We start from the raw sequence: 20682 nt of genomic DNA, 5'->3' as shown, positions 1-20682 counted from the left end.
GAGATAGTTTGGACTCATTGATCCAGTAATTCCACTTTGAGAGACAGGCCCAAAAGAATTAATCCAAGACAAAAAGAAAAAACAATTGGCACAAACACATGTATCTTAACAGAAAAAAAGTCAGAGCCAACCCCAAAAGCTAAGCAAACAATTTGATTCTTACAAGCATTTAACCAAACATATTATACATAAACTGACAAGGATTTGGACAAGCTCAAAACAAAAACATGCTTGTAAAATAATATCAAGTGACAAAAAAATGTCCACAAAAAGTGCTCATGGCTTGATGCAGACAATATTGAAGTAGACACGCAATTATGCAAGGGTGTTAGTAGATCTTCTTATTTGATTAATTTTTGTGAGTAGATACTGATATTCAGTTTTTTCTACTAAAATGTTCAAGGTAAATATAAAACACTAAATTGAATTCATATGCTACTGTTGTAAGGTTTACTTTATTTATACTGTTTCCTCTCTATTTAACACCTTTCAAAAAGCTCAAAAATTCACAGGATAAATTTCAAAACCCTTAATGTAAATTCAGAGTCCTCCATAAGCCTAGTTTCAAATCACTGTCCCAAGGACAAACCCTGAACTTTAACTTTAATCACCAGCTCAACTAAAATCAAACTGGTCTCACCACCTTATCTGAGAAAGCCCTTGACTCTTACTTAAAGGTAAGATAATATGTTATAATAGAAAGAACAAAGAGTTTGGAATTGAGCAGACCTGGCTTTGGGGCTTTGTTCTGTTATGCTACTTCCTAACTGTGGGACCATGGACAATCACTTCACCTCTTTGACTATCATTGCCTCATCTGGGAAATGAATATAATTAACCCTGCTTTCAAGGTGATTTTAAGAAGTAAATTATTTAATTTATTTTTTCTTTGTACCAGGGATTGAACCCAGAGGCCCTATCTCCAGCCCTTTTTATTTTTTGATTTAGAGACAGGGTATCAATAAGTTACTTAGGGTCTCCCCAAGTTGTTGAGGCTGGCTTTCAATTCGAGATCCTCCTGCCTTGGCTCCACCCCTCACACCGGGATTACAGGCATGCGCCACAGCGCCTGCTTCCAATTTAGTTTTATACACACACACACACACACACACACACACAGTCTGTATGCCCTATAGGTAGTGTCTAGCACACAGGGTAACTGATATACTTTTTCCTGCTTTTTTTCACTATTATGTGTCCTGATCTCATGTCTCACCTACATTATAATCATCCCTAAAGATATAGTGCAAATCTCACCCCTCTGGACACAGCACACAAATATAATTTCCATTTATGTAAATGTTCCTGAAGTGCTTAGATATTGTTATTTTTTTTAAAAGAATCCATCCACCTAGGCATTCTGGTGAGACAGGTATTCACAGAGATAATGATAATATAGTGTGATTTATGTTCTGTTGAAAGAATTACCAAAAAATTATACATGGGCATACATAAATTCTTTCTCCCAATCTAGTCTGCATCTTATATTTCTGGGCACACCATTCCCTTTATCCCAGGCTGAAAATACAGAATTATATTAGGAAAAAATAATCAAAATGATAATAATCCTTTTTTTTTTCCAAAAAGTACCATCCTGTTCAAAGCACTCTTCCACATGATAAATATTTGTTTACAATAAACTTGGTAAAGAAGAATAGATAGGTCTTATTATCTGCATTTTACAGAGAAGGCAACTGAGGTTCTGAAAGGTAAACTAATTCATCCACAACTACATAGTCAGATAACTGATAGAGTGAGGACTGAAACCTACATCTCTTGTCTTATATCTCTTGTCTCTATATTGAGTGATTTCCCCAGTATCTGCAGTTTTGTTGTTATTATTAGGAATATAAAATTATAAATGATAAAAATGACAGTGGTAATAAAATGATACCAGTAAAATAAATTATCTAACTTGTTATTGAATACCTGTTCTGTTGTAGGTACTATGATACTGTACTCAGCACTTTATGCCTATTTTTCCCATTTAACAATGGCCATAATTGTACAGAAAATATTGCCCCTATTCTACAGATGAGGAAAAGAAATTCCAAGGTAAGTAGTAACCTCATAGTTTATCAACAATAAAACCAGCTTCATTTGATTTCTGAAACCCATGTTGTCCCAACTACCAGTAGTTATCAACCCTGGCTACACATCAGGAATTTGTGAAGAGCTTTAAATTTATATAATACCTGGATATCCTCCTGAGAGGTTCTAGTTTAATTGACTGGAGTAGGATCTGGGCATGTATATTTTCAATGCTCCCCAGATGGTGTGATGTGCAGCCAGGGTTGAGAAACCCTAGGCCACACAACTGCTTCTTCACTGTAGCTTAGAGATTACCAGAGAAGACAATACTGTCACATTTCTACTACCTACTGGAAGAGAATTGGGCAGGAAGGATGCGCCACACACTCAGAGCCAGAAAACATTTCCTACCTGAAGCCATGTCCATCCTAGGGCTCGCATTTCCCTTGACGAGTAAACAACATGACACCACCTAAATATGAACCCCATTCATTCCTAACTCACAGTCATATCCAAATGGACATCAACCTAGGGCCTTAGGAAACAAACATCATGAACCTTGTGTCTGCCTTTGCCCTTTATTTGCAGGTTTAACTCGATGATTCATTACAAGTATGACTTTGAAGTGACAGCAAAGGGTTTTCTTGGCTGAAAGACCCCAATGTTGTTCTTTCTTTCCTCAAATTTGTCTCAGTCACTGCTAAAGCACAATGCCAAACTGGTGAGGCTGGGAGGGAAGAGTCATATAACTTGGAGTCAAGAAACCTGTAATATAGTCTTCGTCCTAAAACTAAGCTGTATGATTTTCAGCAGATCACTTCCCTACAATACAACACGGGGTTGGACTGTTGTCCAGATGAATCAGCCTATGATATGTCTTTAGACTTCTATCTCTTCCCTGCTGACTTTTACATGCTACATTGGGAGTACTCTAGAAACCCCAATGTATTCTGCCTCTCTTTCTCAGAAGATTTAGACTTCATGGTTCCTTGCTGTCCACAGAATATACACTGACATGTTTAACCTGAATTGTGACCCACTTCCATTTGGCTTCAATTCTCCTTTCTGATCTAATTTTGTACCATTCTTCTTCACATATCCTACAATTCAAGCAGTAGTATTTATTGTTCCATGTATATTCCTTACAATTAATTATGTCTTTCTAAGAGGCTATTTACCCTATTCCCTCATGCCCAAATTTGTATCTTCAGAAGTTTAAAATGCTCCAAGTTCTTTCTCGGGCTCTTAAGGCACTGATCATCTTGTACTTTGAATCCTGTAGTTTGGATCTTTGTTTTCATGGCTCTATCTGTCCTATTATAATTGGAGCATTCTGAGAGCAAGATACAGGTGGCATTCATCTCTGTATTCCCCAGAGACCCAAGTAGTTTGCTTTGCATAAAACTGGTGAATATTTAACAAATATTTATTGAGTAAAAAAAATGCACTTCAGTCTACTAGAAGGACAGCAAAGAAAGCTTTCCCTTTTTAGGAACCCATTGGGCTACATGTAACATACACAAACATAATATAAACAAGATTCAGGTCTATTCTGTAACCCAAGATGAAAGGTATTCAATATATCGGGAGTTTTTTGAGGCCCCATCTTATGCTCTCATGAGGAATTCTCACAATTGTTCCCTGGCTTCTTAAAACTGAGTTGGGAAGAGAAGACATACTCACATGAGCTAAGAGTGAACCCTATCACTCAGTATCCACATTAGAGGGCCAAATTTAGGTGCCCAAGGAATGGGTTAAGGGAGAGTTCCCTAGATGTGAAGCTGACCTAATGAAAACTTTGCAGCTAGTAAAACCTCTAATAAGGGCAAAAAAAACCCCGCTACTGTTTCTGAGTACTCATGATGTGCCAGGCACACACCTGTCACCCTTCATCATTATAGCAATCCAATGGACACAGTTATTATCCTCATTATAAGAAGGACAAACCCAAGATTCAGAGAGGTTATGAACTGCTCAATGTCCCACAGATTGGAAGGGGAATATCCAAGATTCAAACTCATAGCTGGAACACTCTGGAGCCTGGCCACTAAGACCACTAAGGACCACTAAGCCTCTTGATCCTATAGTCTTTCCACCTGTTTTTCGTTTTAATTTTTTTTCTTAACTTTGGTTGAAAATTTGGCTAATACTCTAAATTGGATCTCCTTCTCCAATCTAATCATTTGTTTCCCTCTCTAATTCTCTGTCAAATGAAGATAACCAAAGACTCTTATAATTTGCAGATTTTGGGGGACCTGATGGTGATCAGTCTTCAATCTTAAGCAACTTTCTTCCAACTTTCCTTATACCTATCTACACTTAACCTGAGACAGTAGGGAAAGATTGTTTCCACTTGAAGAGTCTCCCAGTTTTCTAGAAGAATCTCTTCCTATGACACTTTTCCATGCTCCCCTAAAGCCTTAACCATTAATTATCCTTGAAGAACAAGTTGGAGTTACACTGCAGTTAGGACAGAGATTTAAAATCAAACAATAGATTATTAAAGCATAATGAGTCCAAACAAGAAAATATGGATAATGGCCAGCAACGCCCATTACTACAGGAGCAAGTCTGTTCCTAATACTTTTAGAGCAGATGGAAATGCCATTTATACTATTAGTCACCCCAGTAGAGAATTGATGGCCCTATGACTGAGCAAAACCTGGGAAGTATCCTTCCTGCAATCAAAGGAGGACCTCAGTTGATGTAGTCTTTTCTCGCAAGACAAAGGAAAGGAGCTAAGAAGGGTTCCTAAATTATAGGGTTATAGTGAGTGGTGTGCTCTCCACTTTTATCTCAATACCTCAGGCAGAATGAAGAACTCCTTGCCCCATGCCCCTACTGAAACTGGATCATACTGGGCTGCGACTGGCTGCTTACATGCCAGACTCACTATAATCCATCAAAAGGCAAGATATGGTCACTCTCATTGCTTAGCACTGTCTGAATAAATGAGCAAATACATGTAAGTAAATGGGAAATAGCCCTCCTGCCTCTTTATTTCCCAAGAAAAGTCCTAAATTCCTCTGTGGGAACTACACATGCCTTTTGCACAGCCAGACATTGTAAGAAGAAGTAACATCAAATGAAAGGTAAAGAGATGTTATAATTTAGTCACTCCCAAAATGAGTGTCTTTTAGGGAAAAAAAATAGAAAGAAGGTAGCTTAAACAGCTGAATTAAAATGTGGTATAAACAAGCTGATCTGGGTTCAAGCCCCATATCTACTTTACAATCTGAATTCCTCTGGGCAAGATGTTTCATGTCTCTGAGCCTGTTTTTCCATCTGTGCAATGGGAACAGTAAAACCTGCCTCACAGGCCTGTCACAATGATTAGATGAAATGGAAGAAGAAAAAATATCCAGCTTATGTCTGGAACAGAAAAGGGCCCTTGATAAAATTCCACCAGCAAACAATATTGATTTTATTGTAAAGCTGACTGTCATGGAAGAAAGCAATTTAACAGGCACCATGATTTTATTCATTTTAATTGAGGAAAAAAATGTGCAGAATATCAAGTCCACTTAAATGGTGGATCACTGCAAGAAGTGAAGATGGGTGTCAGGGTAGTGGCACATTTGGATCCCTAAAGTAATAAAGCATCCTGGAGAATGGAGCTGAAATGGAGTGACAACTTCGAGGTTCAGAGTGGGTCAGCTGACTTGACAGCTTCTTCCTGTGATTCTGTTACCACAGGGGTTAACAGCCACCACCTATAGCTCAGGGTCATGGCTATTTGCAGAGTTTTCCTAATTGATAACTATTCTGATACCTGTGAATCTACCAGCATGGCAGCCAAAATCATGAGGGAGAAAGGGAGGCAGTGGTGAGGGGGTGGCCTGGGTAAGGTTCAAAGAGGCAACTACCCCAGAGGTGTGGCTAATCTTCCACCAAGGCCAAAGACACTTCAATTCTGTATTCTGTGGCCAAGGCTAGAGGCCTTTGAAAAAAAGCTGAATCATTTCAGCCTGTGGCTAACTGATTTAGGGCAGAAATCAAAGCCTGGAAATGCTGCAGCCTAGATTTAGATAGTCTGACTAATACTAGACAAGTCAGATCAGCACTTATATTAACTGACACCATTAAATGACAGCAGCTGCCACCAGCAGCCCAGAGGATGCTACTGTGGAGGAAGGGGAAGAAGAGAAGGCCACTGGGATTGAACTCTGAAGTAGAAGATTGTAAGGGTAGAAATAATAGGGAGGGCTAAATAACTTCTTCTGAAGAGCTGATAGAACCTGGCTGATCTCAAGGTTTGGCGACAGGCAAGACAAATTTTACTGTAATGAGTGTAAGTGGAGTTATCCAACTTTCTAGCAGATTGATATGAAGGTCAATATATAAATTATAAACTGAAGCAGATGTCCACATAGAAGTCTGGCCTTTATTTTTTTGTCCTGGCCTTTATTTATTTATTTTTTTCGGCTCTACTTCCCAGAAGAGGCAAATCTTAGGAAGGGAGGGACAGGGGAAGAGAATCAGTATCATATTTTATAGGCTGGTTATGCCAGATATTTTCTTATTCCTTTTTATCGTAGCAATAATTCTGTGGGGTGAGTTGTTTCTCCCATTTTACAGATATGGAAACCAATGTACAAAGAGGTTAAATAACACATGGATGCATCAGAGGATCCAGCTAGAAAATTCACAGGGTCAATTACTTCATAAAATGTGTACCGGCCCCCATACAGAATAGGCATTCACTAAATTGTCCTCTGAGACAATGCCATTGGCCCACAGTGAGGTTGTTATATGCCACAGTCCACAGAAGAAAAATTTTCCTGGCCTCCACAACAGAAAAGTTATGTTTTACCTGAACAATGGGCTATTTTTCCCTTAAGAACTTGGAATTATATAACCGTTGAGGTTTCTTTCTTCTTGTTTTCTTTAGAAAGTTTGGAGCCAACTCTCTGACGCTATTCCAGTAAGTGTGTAAAGTTTCACGGCAAACATTTTGTGTACTGATTCCTTTCCTGTTATTTCCCTCCTATCCTATCTTCCCATGCCCCTGCTCTAGAATTCATTTTTCTTGCCTGTGCTCTAGAATCCCAGGCAAGGGTCAGCAACCTTTTTCTGTAAAGGGTCACACAGTTAACATTTTAGGCTTTGCAGGGCCATAAAGTTTCTGTTTTCCTTCTCAGTTTGTTATAGTGTGAAAGCAGCCCTAAACACTATGTAAATGAAGGGGTATATTTATGTTAAAGAAACAAATTTGAATTTCAGATAATTTTTATGCATCATAAAAATTGTATCTTTTCTTAATATTTAAATATATCAAAAACATTCTTAGCTTGTGGGCCATATAAGAAAGAGGTACTTTGGATTAGGCAGAGGAGAGTGAAGGGAGGGGAGGGGGAATGGGGGTAAGAAAGATAGTAGAATGAATTGGACATTATTACCCTATGTACGTATATAGTTACATGACCTGTGTAACTCTACATCATGTATAACCAGAAGAAGAAGTTATACTCCATTTATGTACAATGAGTCAGAATGCATTCTGTTGTCATATGTAACTAATTAGAACAAATAAAGATTAAACAAAAAAAGAGGCAATGGGTCTGATCTGGCCCACATATCATAGTTTGCCATGCTCTATTCTAAGCCTATAGAGGACAGGGACCTTGTATAATTGATTTCTGTGTCCTCAGCACCTGGGATGGGACCAAGTACACTATTAGTACACAGCCAATAGTTCCCAGATGCATTATTCTTACTATTTTACATTTTTATATTTGGCTATATTGTGAAATGCCTTAAATCCTTTCTAGAACAGGAGAGGATACAAATACATAAGGCACATGTTAAGAAGGTCATCCAGATACAAAGTAAAAGAGCCAGAATTTGGATTCAAACCTCTGAGAATAAAGTCTATATTTTCATTATACCATACTATTTTCATAGAAATCATATTCTCAACTTCCCTCTGGATCAGCGCCTTCCTCTCACTATGTGTCCCCATGTGTATAGCTTACAAAGATTGTAGAAGTCAACTACATCTAGAATTTGTAATGATTTTAAAAGTGTAGACAAACAGAAGCTGTACCCCTTTGTCCTTATTTCTCCCAAATGAGAAAATGAGAATGAGAAAACAGTGGTTCACAGATTCAAAGTTTCTTATCAGAAGGCAAAATGAGGGTTCTGCATTCATGGAAAGAACACAGATTTTTGGCACCTGCAAGATGCGCTAAGATTTAGATCCCAGCTCTGCCAGTTACCATGTGATTCTCTGGGAAGTTACTTATTTCTAGGATCTTCAGTTTTCTAACTGAAACATGAATAATACTTTCTTCACCAAAGGGTCATGAGGATAATAAAACTTAGGACTTAATACAATGCTAGGTACACAGAAGATACTTAATAAATGGCAATAGAAACACCGCTTTAAATAACATGATTATCATTCATCATTTATTCCACAATAACAAGTACCTACTATGTGCCAGCAAGACATTGTTCTAGGTACTTGGAATATAGAAGAAAAGAAAACAGGCCTCAAGTCCCTGCCCTCGTAGAGCTTACATTCTAGTGATTATTGTGAATGTTTCTGTGGTCTCAACCACCATTCCAGAATGAGTTTTAGTAAAGTGGAACACATTCCCACTTATGATATTTCCAATCCTGGAAGGATCTCAAGGTGAAAAGTATATGGGTTCAGTTCTGATTCCCTTGGGATTCCCAAGTACTTACCTTCCTTGTGGTGAGCCAGGGGTCGGGGAGCTGGTCTCTTTATGTGGAAAGAAGGGGTCTTTGTGGGGCCAGGGCCTGGAATTGGTCCATTGGTGGCCTTTGGGGTAGTCTTGGTCCCTCCATCCTGTATCCTAGACACCAACTTTCCCACATCCACCTCAGGGCACGGCTCCAATTTGCCATCTGAAATAAGCCTGCTTGGAGACTTTCTCCCGGGATCAGCTTCCCCACTCCTCTGCATAGGTAGTTTGAGGTGTTGTGGCAGCTTCGGGGGTTCTAGGTTGATAGTGATAGTACCATTAGGTGTTTGATGTTGGATTTCATCTGAGAAAAGTTGGTGCAAAGAGGAAGGATTAGTGATAATCTCTAAAACCCTTTCATTTTGATATATGCATATGTTCCTAATTTTTAAAAGTTGTACACATTTTCAAAACTGCTATATACACTGTGGCACAAATAAATTATAACCCACAAGATTAGGCTCTGCCTTTCCTAATTCATGAGGAGTCACAGGTCCCATCTAAATAAGGAATTCAATTCAAGATCTGAGTATGATTTTCACCACCAGAATTCAGCAAACCACAATAAACTAGGCTGTTTTATTCAAAGGGGAATGAACTCAAAAGGGACTTAGCGTCCCCAATGAATTTCATATTCTATTCTTTCTAAATAAAGACATGAGTTAATTCTTAACTATTTCTCTCAAAAGTAATTTGTTAATGTTTCTCAAATTTCAAGTTAATAAATATAGCAGAATTTAACTTCTTTCTCCACCCCCATAAAGAAACCCTCAAAAAACCACTTTATGTTCTTCCTCTAGCCTTTGTGGTCTACAATTTCCTCTGACATTAGTGCAAGCTTTTCAGTGACTCTGAGTCTTACTTAGAGCTTCTAAAACTATAATGAGAGCCAGGTACTCTTGCCTAGAAAAATTAACCTACATAAATACAGTCAAAACTTAAAAAATTAATTTTAAGTGACCCACAGAGTTCCATGAAATTGTCAATAAACCCCCAGACTGAACCTGCTGCCAGGGAACTGTCATCTTCTTTAGCAATAGAAAATGTAGATCAGAATTTAGTGGTAGAAAACATAGTTCTGGCCAGCAAAATGATTCCTGAGAGCTGTACTGGTCTGTTGCAACAGATGGATTCCATTTTTAAAATAATAAATATGAGACAATAGGAGAATTTGGATACTGACTAGACAATTGATCTTGCGGTATTATCATTTTCTTTTAGATAGGCTGATAATAATTGTTGTTTTAGTTTAAAAAAGAGTCCTTATTTTTAGAGATACATACTGAAACACAGATGAAATGACCTGATGTCTGGTTGGGGATTGGGTAGGGGCATAGATAAAACAAGATTGTTCACACAAATAATAACTTGAAAGAGTGAAAGATCAGGGTTTATCTGAGAAAAATTTTTAAAAATGTTTAGTTTGACTTGAGAATCTGTGAGTAAAAGAACATGAGGTTGTTAAGACGGATTGGAGCTATATCATAAAGATCATGGATGCCATCCTCAGGAATATTTATCTTTAGGCCACAAGGGATAATTACTTTTTGGGTGACAGAGAAGCAGCATTCTCAAATATGTGTTTTTAGAACATACCTCTGGGTTCATTATGAAAATCAGATTGGACCAGAGAGACTGGAAGTGTGGGGGGGTTAGTTGATGAGAAGTATCTAAGCTGGAATGAAATCACCAAAGATAATCAAGAGCTATTAAAGAGGTCTAATGGCTATGACTTAGATATGGGGTTATGAAGGAGCCCATAATGATTGTGGAGGGATTCACTGAAATATTATTTATTAAAAAATAGTGTTTGGGGTAAGGAAATGAAATATTACTGATAAAGAATGGTGGTAATCAGAAGGATTGTTTCCTTCTTAGAACAATATTCAGACAAGTCATATGAAACACACCATTTTTTATAGTAGGTAATAGTACTTTAGGATAAGATAGATGGGTACAAATTGCCGTTCTGTCATTTAGCAGCTATTGTTAACTTGGAAAATAACCCTCTTTTGAGTTTCCAATGCTTGCCCTACAAAAGAGAGCTCCAAATAAATATCTCACACACAAATGTTAAATATTAATTTAGATTATGGATTTTTATCCACTTAGGATGGCTGGAATCAAAGTCAGGATATGACAGGTGTTGGTGAAGATGCAGAAAAATTAGAAATCTCAACAATTGCCAGTAGGAAAGTAAAATGGTGTATCTGCTTGGAAAATAGCTTGGCTGTTCTTTAAAAGTTTGAATACAGAGTAACCATATGACCCCAAAATTTTCATTCTAGGTATATACTTAATTGAAAGACATTCACACAAAACCTGTACATGGATGCTCATAGAAGCATTATAATAGCTAAAAAAGTAAATAGTACTCAACTATCAAATGATGAATGAAATATTATTTGACAATAAAAAAGAATGAATAAATGATACATGCCACAATGTGGATGAATTTTGAATACATTATAATAAGTGAAATGATTTGTCAGCCACAAACGTCTTCAAAGTATATGATTCAATTAATATAAAATGTTCAGGACAGGCAAATCTGTAGAGACAGAAAGTAGATTTTAACAGTCAAGGGTTATGGGGAATGGAAATTGGAAAATATGGTAATGAAAATGTTCTGGAATGAGATGGTTGTACAAAATGTAATAAAATTACCGAGCTGTACAATTTAGAGGAATGAATTTTATGCCATTTAAATTATATATCAGTCTAAAAAAGTTCTTAAAAATGTCTAGACTGGGTGATCTCATTGGAGATTTTCTGGCACAAAGCCCTCACCACACAGAGGGGCAAACTGAGACCCAGAGAGAGAAAATGGCTAGCTCATTTCACTCAGTAGGATAGTGGTTAAGATGAAGTTCAGTCTTAGGTCTACTGACACCCAATTCATTCATTTATTATTCTCAGTTATGGAGGGCTTACTATGTTCCAAGGACTGTGCTGGTGCTAGAGATACAGTGTAAAAAAAATTCTGCTGGTATAGAGTTTCTGTTTGGGGACATCATGGATAAATAAATAAATTTATACCATAAAACTGAAATTATGGTAGGACAGAGTAGGCATTCAATGTTCCCTTCCACTTTCTCCTGATTAACATTCTAACTTCTGTATGAAAGTGATCATTAAGCTAGGTAATCCCTTACTCTTCATTATTCCTTACATATCCATTCATTAATTCTTATTACATGAATACTTGCAATATATACATGTAATATATTCTAATGGTTAGTGATAAAATAGATGTTACTTTCTAACAGGAAAGACAGGAAACAAACGTGTCAACAAATAGTAGCAGGTGTATAAATAAAATAGTGTAGTATAAAGAAATAGGCAGTGATTGGATGAGGAGAAAAGATTATTTAACTAGAATACACAGAGAAGGTCTCTATAAGGAGATAACATTTGGCCAAACTCTGGATAAAGGAGTAAGGCCTGTGAAGTTCTGGAGGAAGAATACTTAGGGCAAAGAGAACAGCAAATGCAAAGGAACTTAGTTAAGCTTGATATCTATAAGGAACAGCAAGACCAATGGGATTAGCCCAGAGAAAGCAAAGGGGACAGTGAGAGCAGGAAGCACAGAAATGAAGGTTAGAGAGATAAGTAAGGATCATATAACACAGCATTAAATGCAAAATTTATGCTAAAAATGAAGAGAGGTCACTGAAAGTTTGCAGCAGAGGGAATGATGAGATCCAATTTACATTTTCAACAGATGTCTATTTAACTGGCTGCTGTGGAGAATGGATTAGATGCAGGCGAGAATGGATTAGAGGTAGGCAAGAAAGCAAATAAGGATATCAGGTGAGAGATGATGTAGGCTCAGCAAGGATGGTAGCATGGGAAAGCAGAAAGATTTAGCATGTAATGGGCATGGAGAGCTGATAGGAATTGCCAATGGATCAGATATGATGAAAAAAAGAAAAAGACTAATTAAGGATGATGTCAAAGTTCTTAACCTTAGCGATCAGGAGACTGGTGTGGCCTGTTAATTAGACTGGGCGGGGGGAGGTGGGAGTAGGAGCAGGTAAAGGAGCGGTAGAAAATCAAGAATTATGTTTTGAACATTTTGAATGTGAAATGTCCATGAGTCATCCAAGGAAGTCAGTTCAGCAGGGAGTTTGAGATGACAACAATTTGAGATGACAACATCCTACAGATGGAAACTAGAAATCATCTTCAGCACTTAAATGATATTTAAAACAAAAAGACTCTGTGCAGCTGGTGGCATTACTATTTCAGACCTAAAACTATACTACAGAGCAATAGTAACAAAAACAGCATGGTATTGGCACCAAAATAGACCTGTAGACCAATGGTATAGAATAGAAGACATAAATTCAGTTATCTTATATTAGACAAACGTGCCAAAAATATACATTGGAGAAAAGATAGCCTCTTTAACAAATGGTGCTGGGAAAACTGGAAATCCACATGTAACAAAATGGAATTAAATCTCTCTCACCATGCACAAAACTCAACTCAAAGTGAATCAAGGACCTAGGAATTAAACCAGAGACCTTTCACCTAATGGATCAAAAAGTAGGCCCAAATCTCCATCATATAAGATTAGGCCCCAACTTTCTTAATAAAACTCCTGTAGTACAAGAGTTAAAATCAAGAATCAATAAATGGAATGGATTTAAACTAAAAAGTTTCTTTTCATAAAAAGAAATTATCAGTGAGGTAAATAGAGAGACTACAGAATGTGAGCAATTATTTACCACAAGCACATCAGATAGAGCACTAATATCTAGGATATGCAAATCACTCAAAAACCTTAACATCAAAAAACAAACAAACAAACAAACAAACAAAAAACAAATAACCCAATCAATAAATGGGCCAAGGAACTGAACAGACACTTCTCAGAAGAGGATATATAATCAATCAACAAACATATGAAAAAATGTTCAACATCACTAGCAATTAGAGAAATGCAAATCAAAACTACTCTGAGATCTCATCTCAACTCCAGTCAGAATGACAGCTATTAAGAATACAAACAACAATAAGTGTTGGCAAGGATGTGGGGAACAGGCATACTCATACATTACTGGTGGGACTGCTGATTGGTGCAGCCATCTGGAAAGCAGTATGGAGATTCCTTGGAAAACTGGAATAGAACCACCATTTAACCCAGCTATCCCACTTCTCGGTTTATACCCAAAGGACTTAGAAACAGCATACTATAGGGACACAGCCACATCAATATTTATAACAGCAGGATCCACAATAGCTAAATCATGGAACCAACCTAGATGCCCTTCAGTAGATGAATGGATAGGGAAAATTTGGTATATACACACAATGGAAAACTACTCAGCATTAAAAGAGAATAAAATCATGGCATTTGCAGATAAATGGATGAAGTTGGAGAATATAATGCTAAGTGAATAAGCAAGCCAATCCCCCCCAAAAAGGTTGAATGTTCTCTTTGATATGAGGATGCTGATGCATAATGGCGATTGGTGGTGGGGAGCATGGGAGAAATGGAGGAACTTTAGATAGGGCAAAGGGGAAGGAGAGGAAAGGTGGGGGTTAGGGGGGAGGAATGATGGTGGAATGAGTTAGACATTATTACCCTAAATACATGTATAAGACACGAATGGTGTTACTTTGTGTACAATCAGTGTCTTGAAAAATTGTGCTCTATATGTGTAATATGAAATGAATTGCATTCTGGCATCAGGTATAAAAAATCAGAATAAATTAAAAAATAAGACCAAAATAATGGATAAAATCACATAGGACTATAACAGAGAGAAGGAAAAGCCATAGAGGAAATTGAGATGGAATATCTAGTGAGGCAAAAGGAAAGTTGGTATCCTGGAAACCAAGTTCAGTGTTTTAAGGAGGAGGAAGTAGTCAACTGTATCTAATGCTGCTCATAAGCTGAGTAAGGGGAGAATAATGGAGTGGCTATTTGATTTGATCACATGGAGATTATTAGTGACTTTTGCAAGAATGTTCTCAGTGGAATAGTAGTGGGTGGGGCATAGGTCCATGTAGAATGTTTAGAGTCTCATTCCTAGCAATTATTCCACTGACTGGCATTTGTTTGTTCACATACATGTATCTCACTTTATCCCACAAGCTCCTTAGGAATACATACTGGGCACCTAGCATAGTACCTGGCTCATAGTAGGTTTTCAATCCATGTTAGCCATATATGAGTTTAAAACCTAAGCATGTTCAGAAAGCATCTTATTTATGCATTTCCATGTATTAGGCACACAGATCTAAGAATACTGTGGATCCTCCTCTGATCTTATAAAGAAAGGATCATGGTAGCATCTTTTACAAAGTAATCCCTGTCCTATCCAAAACCAAAAAAGTAATTTCCTCTCTGGGAATAAGTATAAGTTTTGCTTCTCCAAGATGCTTTTAAACCTAGAAGCCAGGAAAGGCTTATATTTGCATGGATAAAAATGGTCACACCCCCACTTCTGCCCCTCAATGACTTCTTTGTGTCTAATCACCATTTAGAAGCTAAGGGTGAATATGAGTACTAACCTTCACTTTCATCCAGGGAAGAAGTATAGAAAACCGCCCTTTCTCGCAGTAATCGCTTTGAAATTGTGATTGGTTTGTGTCTTCTTGCTGTCACTCGAGGTGGAGGCACTGGGGGTGCAGTGTTCTCCTCTGGTGGACCCAAATAGATCTGTGGAGGGATAAGGAAGATATCCAGGAGGCAATTATATCCAGTTTTTTTGTCCCTAATACTGCCTACCACCTGATATCTGCTAACATTACACTTAGGGTCTGCTGTAAATATGCTAATATGGTTAAATGAATTATGGGGATTTTCTAAACCATTCTACTAGCAAGTGTTTAGATATCTCTTCCCATTTTTATGAAACAAAATGTAACACTCCTTAGTGTGAGACAAAGAATGCAGACAAAAGACTACAACATCAGTCCTGGTTTTCCACTTTCTGCCTGGGAGACCTGAGGGAAGTCATTTCTCTTCAACGAGCCTCTGTGTTCTCTTCTGTAACACAGGGGCAACACCACCTTCCTCACAGGATATGATAAAAATCAGATTCAAAGAGTTATTAAGATGCTTTTTGAGAGTGTCCTAAATATGGCAGAATGGACCTAGGCAGTGGATTCTGTGAGCAAAAACACAGAAAGGAGGCAGTGAAGGAACAGCTGATCTGACAGGTGGGAGACATAAATGTTCTTAGACTCAATATTATAATGTCCAAGACCTGGAGAGACTTGAAGATTGGTTACCAGAATAGGAAATAAGCACAGAATTCCCTAACCCCAAATGTGGAACAGGGTGGGAGAAATGGGGAGGGACAACAGGCAGAGAAAGAGGGAGCAGAAAAGCACAAAGTCCACTCCCTTAACAACATTTGGAAAGAGGCAGAAAAAAAAAAAGGCATGGCAGCAACAGCGGTGTCCTTGAAGCAGATCAAGCAGTATAAAACCAAATCATAAATAGAAAGCCATGCCAGGATCCACAGCCATTTTGTGAAGCCCAGAGCTGAACAGTCACCCCCATAAATCAACACAGCATTCTCCCCACTTCCAGAAAGAAGCAAGTTAAACTAGAGGGTAGTGGGTTCTCTTAAGGATCCCTCTAGAAAGAACTTGTAAAGGGATCACTACTAGCCCAAAGTTGCTGAAACCCCTCCACCTGACCATAAAAAGGGGGAGCAGGGTGGAACAACCAACCCAGGAACTGCTCGCCCAAATCAGCGCTCTGTACAGCTGTCATGGAAGACTGGGCAGAGACAGAGCAGACACCTGCAATTCACACACAGCGGCAGAAGTGAAAGCTCAGATCCAAGCAGCAAGACAGTTTTGGCAGCAAGCAGAAGAAAGGGGAAAGGGGAGCAATTAGAACTGCTGCTGCCGCCTGCTGTCCCTGGGATGAGACACAGAGGGGAGTTGCCTGAGTTCTAAGAAGCCTAGAGGGATTGTCTCTGATTGCAGTCACAGTCTGCATAAGGCCATCCTGGAGGGAAGCTTCCTGGATATCCAGCAGCATAGAGTGATGGTTCCCTAGATCATGGCAGCAGCTGGTGGAAGGCTGGGATGAGAAGTTGCCTGAGTTTTCAGGAAGCTTAAAGGGAAGAGGCCTGGACCATTACCAAAGCCAACAAGAGGTCAGTTAAGGCAAACATTTGCCTGGGTCCAAGGCAGCTGACCCTTGGGCACATGTACTGTGTGACAGGACACTGTTTTCTTTTTTTTAAGTATTCATTTTTTAGTTGTAGTTGGACACAACACCTTTATTTCACTTATTTATTTTTATTTGCTGCTGAGGATTGAACCCAGGGTCTCGCATGTGCGAGGTGCTCTACCACTGAGCCCCAACCCCAGCCCAAGGGCATTGTTTTGATACTGTCTCAACCCTGCATCAGTCAGCAGAGGGAATCAGTGCCCACCCTTCACAGCCTGGGGCAGTGGAAACTGGAACCTAGGTGAGTCAGCTGAATCTCTTTACTCAGTGGTAAAGACAGTACCCCAGTAAGCTGCATAGGCCAGGATCTGTACCACAGATCCCCCATGGAGAATCCACAACCACAGGACCTGTGCTTGCAGACAGCCATTATGCTTTATGCCTTCATGAAAACGATCCTGTAGAGGGGAGTGGGTATTTGATGACCCACAGCAATAGCAGCAATAGCCCAGAGCCCTGCGTCCTGAACTCCTGCACAAAACAGAAACAACCAACAGACACAACTTCACATACTCCACATACTCAATGCAGTCAGCCACAGGTCCCTGAGCTGACAAAACAAATCAGACTAGTGGGGAGGTCCATAGAAACCAGGAGATAATATTATGCTAAGTGAAATTAGCCAATCCCAAAAAAACCAAGTGCTGAATGATTTCTCTGATTTAAGGATGTTGATCCACAATATGCTATGGGGGGGGGTGGGCATGGGAGGATTAAATGAACTCTAGATAGGGCAAAGGGGAAAAGGGGAGGGAGGGGAAGGGAGGGAAACAGGGGTAGGAAAGATGGTGGAACACGATGGTCATCATTACCCTATGTAGATATAAGGAGACACAAACATGTGACTTTACTTTGTGTACAACCAGAGATATGAAAAATTGTGCTCTATATGTAAAATATGAATTGTAATGCATTCTGTTGTCATATATAACAAATGAAAATTTAAAAAAGAAACTAGGGGAGGGACTCCTCTACCCAGGAATCGCTGGAGGAATTAGAAGACAAATAATGATGGATATTTTTTAAATGTCCCAAATCCTAAAATGAAATCCAAACCAAGATTCAAAAAGAATTTTCTTCACCTTGGCACGGTTTATACTATAAATAACTCAAACATCAACTTTGATCATGAATATTACTATTTATCTTGATTGTGAGTTGTTACCCTAATAGCCATTATTGTACCTTCAACCCATGTAAACGTATTTCTTTTAATGGTTTAAAGCACTAATTGGAATCATTCTTTCTATCTTTGACTTCCTAGCCATAGTTTATACTTGACCCTCTTAATTGCTACTCTCCCACTCACACTGTCTGCCAGTACCAGAAATACCCCTATCCACCTTTTTTAACCCTTTTTACCTTAGTGAGTATTATTCTTTTCTACCTTTTCTCTTTTTAATTTTTTTAATCTCTTTTGCCCATTTTTCTCCCTTTCAGCCCTTGTATAATTTTACAGCAATTTCACTATATTTAATAACTAATTTTCAAGACATTCCAGAACTTTTTACTACAGGTTTATACCTGTATTAGAGGAACTGGTGAGGCACTATATTTACAAGTCATTCACTTTTTATCAGGCTGAATTGTAAGTGGCTGGGCTCTGAACTGATTGTAGTAAATAGGGTTCTGGGCTTCCCTCAAAGTGGTGCTTATATTGGCATCAGCAAAGGTCATGATATGAGTTAAATATCCACACCTAGATATTCACCCAACCCAGGGCTCTTAAGAAGTTCACAAAGCAGTCCCTTGCTTAAAAGAAGCAAAAACCACCCCAATAAATGGATAGATATACAAGTGATATTAAAAATCAAGGGAACAAACTACCCCAAACAATACATAACACTTCAACAACTGACTCCATTGGCATTACAGTGGAAGAAATGTCAGAGAAAGTAGAAAGTTCACAGTTAAAATGATTAATAAACTAAAAGAAAAAGTAATAGAAAAAAATAGGATGAAAATACAGGAAGTGAAAGATTATTTCAATAAAGAGATAAAGTTTCTGGAGGTTGGGGTGTAGCCCAGTGGTAGAGTGCTTGCCTCACATGTGTGAGGCACTGGATTCAATCCTCAGCAAAGTAGAAGAATGATTTTTGAAAGTGATTAAGGGGATTGATGGGGAGGGAGGAAGAGACTGGATAGGGAAGAAGACTGGAATGTATCTGACCTAACTTTCCTACATAATATGTGAATATGCCACAGCGAACCTCGCTATCAAGTATTTCCACAAGACACTAACTGAAATCAAAAACAAAAAACCCTATAAGTAAATAACAGAAAGATCAGTAGAAGGAAGAGATCAAAGGAAGGGGAAGTAGTAGGGACTGAATTAGAGAAAATTTTATTTCATGCTTTCATAATTATGTCAAAATAAATCCTAATGTATAACTAAAAAGGTTCAATAAAAATCGATTGGGGAAAAAAAGAGATAAAACTATAATTATCTTGCCTATTTTTTCATGGGCTGAACATCTAACCAAACCATATAGAATTGTTTGTTCAACTTGCCACTCTTGGAAGAAAATCTTGAGGCCCCTTCCTATGTATCATAGTTGCTGCGGAAAAGTGAAAATATGAAACCTGGAAAGAAAAGATGCTTTTTATCATCTGAGACTGCAATGCAGAATAAGAGTAAACATACCCTCATGCACATATACACATAGGCACTCAATATTTCTGAAAAGATACTAAGGAATCCGGTTACATCCTTAGTCTCAAGGCAGAAATAATGATTGGCTGGGGAAAATAAGGAGGGAAACTTATTTTTCTCTCCTATATAATTTTGTTCTTTTAAAATTTCATACCACAGTGCATTGCCTGCCTATTCAAAAAATAAAAGTAATATATAATTAAAAAGTTAAAACAAAGTGTCTTGGATACTATATAGAGTGCTGAAGGAGTGCAGAAGAGCTGTTATTAGAATTTTTATATAGTAGTTCATGTGAACTTAAGGATTTTCCGCTTCCTAGGGAGACTGACCTTTTGGCCTGTGTGCCTCCACTTTGGGATGACACATACATATGGTGAAGAAAGAAGGGAATCACTGTTGCCAGCCAGTGAGAGTAACAATATCAAGCCCAAAAATTAGTGTGAAGAGAAATGTTAGAACCCAACATCCTAGTATACAAAAGTCAAAACAGAAATTACATGATTGGAAACACATACTAAGCCTGTGTAAAAGCTGGACCTTGGCAAGGAACAACAGTGGAAAAGAAAAGTCACTATATGTCTCATGGTTATAAGGAAGAGACAATATGACATAACAGCAAGATCAGCACTGAGACCATACAGTTCTAGGTCATACTCCTGGTCATAGTATTCTAAATAGCTATTACTTGTGAGCATCTACTTGGGCACCATAAGAGTTTTTATGAATATTCCATGCTATTCCCCAACACACCATGGTTTTGTACTGACTACTTATTCAACCTAGAATGGTCTTCTTCCACATATCCATAAAATTTGCTCTTGCTCTCTCCATTCTCCAGGATTCTTATCATATATACCTTTCTCAATAAGGCTTTTCAGGCCTCATCTATCTAAATTTAACATGTCTCCCTCTACCCAAATCTTCCTGTTTTTCCTTCCTGGTTCTTTTTCTTTTTTCTCCTTAGCATGTGTTATCAATTTCTACCATTTTATATATTTTACTCATTTATTTAGTTTGTTGCCTGTCTCTTGATAAAAATTTAAGCTTTATAAAAAGCTTTCTGCCTTATCCACAGTGGTTCC

At 38.2% G+C, this 20682-nt stretch overlaps 1 protein-coding gene across 1 annotated transcript in view; it reads right to left on the bottom strand.

Annotated features, from left to right (window-relative positions):
• The window catches only part of Ophn1 (oligophrenin 1), a 350877-nt gene that overhangs the window by 784 nt on the left and 329411 nt on the right, over positions 1-20682 (bottom strand). The window contains exons 20-21 of the mRNA XM_048797200.1: positions 15267-15414; positions 8722-9045 (exon numbers count right to left, since the gene is read on the bottom strand). Of these exons, the coding sequence (XP_048653157.1) occupies positions 8722-9045; positions 15267-15414 (472 nt within the window). The remainder of the gene's footprint in view (positions 1-8721; positions 9046-15266; positions 15415-20682) is intronic.

This window comes from Marmota marmota, unplaced genomic scaffold (assembly GCF_001458135.2).
Source record: "Marmota marmota marmota unplaced genomic scaffold, marMar, whole genome shotgun sequence".
Taxonomy (NCBI): Eukaryota; Metazoa; Chordata; class Mammalia; order Rodentia; family Sciuridae; genus Marmota; species Marmota marmota.
This window is presented reverse-complemented; position numbering and strand designations above follow the sequence as displayed.